The sequence below is a fragment of the Aptenodytes forsteri genome, unplaced genomic scaffold, assembly GCF_000699145.1.
Source record: "Aptenodytes forsteri isolate BGI_AS27 unplaced genomic scaffold, ASM69914v1 Scaffold269, whole genome shotgun sequence".
Taxonomy (NCBI): Eukaryota; Metazoa; Chordata; class Aves; order Sphenisciformes; family Spheniscidae; genus Aptenodytes; species Aptenodytes forsteri.
In genome coordinates this window covers 1,396,414-1,402,299 of record NW_008794418.1, presented here as the reverse complement: position 1 = coordinate 1,402,299, position 5,886 = coordinate 1,396,414, and the positions used below count along the sequence as shown (strand labels likewise).

Genomic DNA, 5,886 nt, shown 5'->3' with positions numbered 1-5,886 from the left:
TGGCGGTTGGCGGTGAGTGCGACCGGGCCGGGACCGGCTCCCCCACCAAGCGGGGCGGGGCCGGGCCGTGCGGCGACGGGCGTCCACCGGGACGGGGACCGGGACCGGGACCGGCTCCCCCACCCCCCGAAGCGGGGCGGCGGAGGGAGAGGGTCCGCCCGTCCCGCTGGGGCTGACCCCGACCCTCCCGCAGATCGGCTGCGAGGACGGCTCCGTTAAGCTCTTCCAAGTCGTGCCCGGAGGGATCCAGTTCGAGCGGAACCTGGACAGGCGGAAAGGTGAGTCCGGGAGGGCTCGGTGCTGCGTCGGCACCGTCCCTCCTGTCCGTCCCGGCTGCCCCGGTCCCGGTGACCGAGGGGCTGTGGGTCCACGGGGTCACGTCTGGAGCTTCCTTCCCCGCAGGCCGCATCCTGTGCCTCTCCTGGCACCCGTCGGACGCTCACATAGCGGCCGGCTCCATCGACGTCCTCCGCGTCTTCGACGTCTCTTCAGGTAACTCCTGCCCCGGGAGGTTAGGAGCCCGGCCTGTCCCCTTGTCCCCCGCCCCGGGGACCGTCGGCACCGGCCCACCCCATGCTTTGGGGGGGATCCCCCTGCCGCCCCCAACCATCCTTCCCGCGTCTCAGGCCAAACCGTCCAGAGGATCATGGTGAACTACCACGTGCAGAAGGTGAAGCGCGAGTGCATCGTGTGGAGCATTGCCTTCCTCTCGAGCGGCACCGTCGTCACCTCGGACTCCTTCGGGAGGGTGCAGTTCTGGGACTGGGAGCGAGGGACGCTGCTGGAGTCCCACACCGTCAGCACCTCGGCTGTCCTCTCGCTGGCTGTGTCGGAGGTAAGCGGGTCCCCCCGCGTCCCCCCGGGCTCCTGCGTGCTGGGCCGGAGGCGCTCAGGCAGGAGCTGCCTGGCTCAGTGCCTTCGGGCCGGCAGGAGCAGGGCTGGGAGCGAGGCTGCCGGTCCCTGCCTGCCTCCCGGCGCTGCCCTCTCGTTCTTCCCGGTCTGCGCCCGCAAACCCCGTTCCCGTTTCTCTCGCTAGAAGGAGGACAGCATCATCGTGGGCACCTCGACCGGGGCCACCTACCAGTTTCAGCTGCTGCCGGTGAAGATGGGCAGCCTGGAGAAGCGCTGGGTGCGGACGAAGCCCTTCCAGCATCACACCCACGACGTGCGAGCTGTGGCGCACAGCTCGACGGCTCTCATCTCCGGGGGTAGGACTGGGCGCCTTCACGAGGAGGGCTTGGGTCGCTCCCCCCGGTACCGGTTCGGCTGACCTCTGCTTGGCTTCCAGGCCTGGACGCCCAGCTGGTGATCCGCCCGCTGATGGAGAAGATGCAGAAGAAGGGCTATGAGGCAGCGCTCCGCAAATTCACTTTCCCCCACGTGAGTGCCGCTCTGAGCGGGGTCTCGCGCCGGGCGAGGCAGGCCGGCAGGGCTGGCTCTCACTGCGGGAGAAGGCTGGCCCTCCCTGCCCCGCTGGGTCCCCTCCCTGGCCCTGGCGTGTCTGAAGGCTCCTGCCACGGAGCGGGTGAGGGGGTAGAAGTTGGCAAGCTCGTCTTGCTGGTCCTGCTGGGTCTCCATCTCTGGGCTCCCATCCCACGGGACCCAGTCCTTCCTCTCCCCCACCCCGGAGCCTCCGGCACCCCAGGGCATTTCGGCTTCGGCCCAGCCCTTTCTGCCAGGCTGTGGGGTTCATGTCAGTCTGCCCGTTTCTGCATGCAGCGACGCCTCGTCTCCTGTGCCAGGAAAGCCCGGCTGCTCCTCTTCCAGTTCTCCCAGCACCTGGAGCTCTGGAGACTTGGCTCCACCGATGAGACCGGTGAGTCGCAAGGCCCAGCTCTCCGGTGCAAGCCCTGCGGCAGAGCCCGCGCTGCCTGCAGGGTTTCGGGCATGAACTGTCCTGCCGCTTGGGCAGTGGAGGGGTGGTTTAGCCCGGGCCCCTTCTTCCCCACAGCCCTGCGCTGGCATGACGGCCACGGGCAGGGCTGCGTTTCCCAGCGCGGTGTGTGCCTGGGCACAGGCTGCACAGCCGGTGTGAGGCTGCGCTTCTGCTTCCAGTGGAGCCGGGCCAGGCCCTGGGGAGTTCAGCCTCGGGGGAGGTTGAGGAAATGTCTGGGCTCTCCTCCCCTGGGATCCCCAGCCGCTCGGCAGGACCCGTGCGGTTTCCCCACCTTCACTGAGGCACCGTGTGGTTTCTTGTCGTCCCAGGAAAGGATGGCGAGGTCCTTCCCTTGTGCCGCATGCCCGAGCACCTCCTGCAGCTCAAGAGCAAGGTAGGGCTGAGCCGGGGCCACGGTCCGCCTCGGTGCCTGCCCCGCCGCAGGAGGGGGCTTGGCAGCCTCCGCTCTCCCTCTGACGGCTGAGCTGCGTGTGCCAGGCTGCCAGGGGATCCGGCGGGCCCCGCTCAGCCCCTCTGCGTTCCCAGGGTCCGGAGCACATCTACTGCAGCTGCGTCTCGCCCTGTGGCAGCTGGGTCGCCTACTCCACGGCCTCCCGCTTCCACCTCTACCGAGTGCAATACGAGGGTGACGGCGTCAGTATCAAGAAGGTGCGGAGGGTGATGGGCCGCCCTGCTGCCGGGGAGGGGTGGTGGGTGGCTGCGGGGTCCTGGGGGGCTGGCACGACCAGTGTTGCTCACGGGGAGCAAGGGCGGCAGCGGTAGGTGGCTGCCAGTGCCGCTTCCTCCCCCCTTCAAGGTCCCCAAAGTGCCCAAGCTGCTGCTCCCAGCCTACCAGCTCCAGTTCTCCTCCGACTCCGGCAGCCTCTTTGTCGCCTCCGCTCGAGGCTCCGTCCACGTCCTCCAGCTGCTGGAACCGGGGGGCTGCAAACACCTGCACACGTTTCGGCCGCCCTCAGGTTCGGGCTGATGGGGAGCCGGGTGGGTGCTGGGGGGTCCCTGGGCTCCGAGTCCCATCCCCACTGCGGGCGCAGAGGGGTGTGCAGGGCCGAGCGTGTCCCCCCCCCCCTTTCCTGCCCTGGGGTGTGCGCGTCCCGTCCCATCCCCTGCCCCGGCAGCCTCTGCGCTGTGTTTGTGCCACCCTCGTGCCCTGACACGGGCAGGGGAGCGGGGCGCCCAGATTGGCAGGGGAGACGTGGGTCCGAACATCCCCTGGGGTTGGCTCTGGGGCTTCTCGTGCCTCACGAGCCCGAGCACCCGTTACAGCCAAAGAGGGTGTTTCCGCAGGGTCCCCCGAGGCCGTTTACCTGCTGGCGTCGAGCGCAGACGGGCACTGGCTGGCCGCAGTCGGCGGGGACTGGGCAATCCACGTCTACAACCTGAAAGGCTTCAAGGTAGGGGCAGGTGCCGGAGGGCACTGCAGGAATGACCCCCACTGCCCTCCTGCCTTGGGGGGCCGGGCGATGGTGGGCTCAGCGCGTGGGGGGGAGCCCTCCCCAGAAGCGATCGCTCCGTCCCCGGAGCAGGGCTGGAGGTGGGTGTGAGGGAAGCCGGGGGGGGGGGCATTCAGAGGCGGCCCCGGTTGCTCCCGTCAGTGTGCTGTCCTCCTGCCTTGCAGCATCACTGCATGGTGCCCACGTACAACTGCGCGGTGACGGCCCTCGCCATCCACCCCGTCACCAACAACCTCGTTATCGCCTACTCGGACCAGCAGGTAGGAGCTCTCCTGGTCGCAGCCCTCGTGGCTTTGCCCCTTCCCCGCGGCTCTCTCCCTGGCCTCGGGGCTTTCGGGCTGCACCGCTCAGCAGGAGAGCCGCGGTTCCAGGCGGGCTCCGGGACCCAGCTGGCCTTCGCTGTCCCTGGCAGGAGCCTGTCCACAGGCAGCACTCGCAGGCTGGCTGGAGCCAGGGCTGCCCGTGCGCCAATGTGGGGGTGATGCCGGGGAGGACCGGACCTCATGAGCCGCCCCATCTCCCCTCCCCTGCCTCTCCAGCTGTTCGAGTTTGGCATCCCCGAGAAGCAGTACACGGCCTGGAGCCGCATGGTGCAGAACTGCGGGCTGCATAAGGTCTGGCTGGAGAGGGACTCGCCCATCACCCACATCACCTTCAACCCCAAGAACCCCTCGCACATCCTGCTCCACGACATCTACATGTTCTGCGTCCTCGACAAGTCCCTGGTGAGCCCACGTGCCCGGTCGGGAGGGCTGGGTTTGTGCCCAGGGCATCTCCCCTGCCCGACCCGCCTGTCCCCGTCCCCGCTGGGAGCGGAGGGAGGGATGCGCGGCACCGAGGCGGTGGTGGTCTGGGCGGCGCTGACGCGTGCCATGCGCTCTCCTCGCAGCCCTTGCCAGACAACAGTGCCCTCCTGATGAACCAGAGCACCCTGAAGCAGCTCCCAGAGACTGCCAGGCAGCGGCAGCTCCATGCCTTCAAGATCTGCAAGAAGTTCCAGGTGCGTGACGGTGTCGCTGGGCGCGTGCCGTGTCGAGGATGGGGGGTTGGGGGGGTGCCCTGCCCCTGTGGTCCCCGTGGCCTCACCGGCTCTTGTGCCCGGTCGCTCCCGGTGCCGTACCAGCGCCGGGCGCCCAAGCAGCAGAGCGGAGCTCGGTCTCGGTCCCCGTCACGGGACAGCCGCTTGCCACAATCTCGTGGGCTCCGATTGCCCAGCAGCTCCTGCAACGCAGCCCCCAGGCAATGCCCCTGGTTACGGCTAAGCCGGAGCCGGCTGCGGGGCAGCTCTGCGTGGCCAAGCCTGGCAAGCCGAGGCAGAGGGGGGCCGGCACCGCGCTCTCATCTCCTGCCCCCTCCCTGCCCCGCAGCCCCTGCTCTTCGCAGATCTGCTGGACGAGAACTGCCTCGTGATGGTGGAGCGGCCCATCATGGACATCAAGACCCAGCTGCCGCTGCCCATCCAACAGAAGAAGTTTGGCACCTGAGAGCAGAACAAGCCGCTCCAGCCGCAGAAACTGTGTGTGTTGCTTAGCTCTGAGCTCTGCGTGGCCAAGCCTCGAGGCAGAGGGGGGCCGGCACCGCGCTCTCATCTCCTGCCCCCTCCCTGCCCCCAGCCCCTGCCTCTTCGCAGATCTGCTGGACGAGAACTGCCTCGTGATGGTGGAGCGGCCCATCATGGACATCAAGACCCAGCTGCCGCTGCCCATCCAACAGAAGAAGTTTGGCACCTGAGAGCAGAACAAGCCGCTCCAGCCGCAGAAACTGTGTGTGTTGCTTTCCTAGGGTGCTGTAGGAATAAACCCCGCTGTTCCGTACAGCTGCGGGCTCGGGGCTCGTCCTTGCCCTGCGGGGCTCCCTGGTGTGGGAGCAGCGGGTCAGGTTTGGCCCTGGCCTGAGCGTGAGGACGCGGCCACCTCGTGGGGCTCCCCTGCCTGTGCCGGTCCTCCTCCCAGGGCTGCCGGGGACGAGGTGGCTCCCCTGCCTGTGCCGGTCCTCCTCCCGGGGCTGCCGGGGACGAGGCGGCACCCTGGATCTCCTGCCTTCTCGCTGGCTGCTCTGCTGGGCAGCGTCGGGTCCCAGTGGTGGCTTCTCTCTCCCCGTGCCGGCCAGCAGCCGGGTGGGTTGGCGAGTGCTGGGGCGCTGCCTGGGGCAGGGGACTCCCCTCCCCTAGCGAGCTGGGCTCTGGACAGACAGACAGAACGGCGATTGCCGGTGCTCGGCACCCATACGCAGCGCTCCCAGCTGGGCGAGCGGCCTCTGCCCCTGCTTCCGTGCCTCAGGAGAGGGAGAGGTGCCGGCTCATTGAGCCGGAGCTCGCAGCTGCGTGCTGGTGGGATTGGGGTGTAGCGGGGCCCCTCTGCCAAACAGCCCCCCTCGGCACGTGCAGCTCTGCGGTGGCTGTTAGCTGGAAAGCCCGGGCACCTTCTCCTCCAGCCCTTCCGGTAACACCGGTACCCCGTTGCCAGTTTGCGCTCGTACTCTCCCCGACAGGACCGAGCCGGGCCGGTTAGCCCTGAAGGCTGGCAGCGCCAGCAGGGC

The 5,886-nt window shown here is 68.7% G+C and overlaps 1 protein-coding gene across 1 annotated transcript; it reads left to right on the top strand.

Annotated features, from left to right (window-relative positions):
• Positions 1 to 151: 151 nt before the first annotated feature.
• Positions 152 to 4,870, top strand: UTP4 (UTP4, small subunit processome component; the record flags this gene model as incomplete). The annotated part of the gene is made up of 14 exons (XM_009289454.1): positions 152 to 278; positions 403 to 492; positions 627 to 835; positions 1,037 to 1,208; positions 1,289 to 1,380; positions 1,720 to 1,816; positions 2,206 to 2,270; positions 2,423 to 2,545; positions 2,694 to 2,853; positions 3,182 to 3,288; positions 3,513 to 3,608; positions 3,888 to 4,073; positions 4,238 to 4,348; positions 4,716 to 4,870. Coding segments are annotated over 14 exons (1,752 nt in total), but the record flags the coding sequence as incomplete, so codon positions are not given.
• Between the last annotated feature and the right edge of the window lie 1,016 nt (positions 4,871 to 5,886).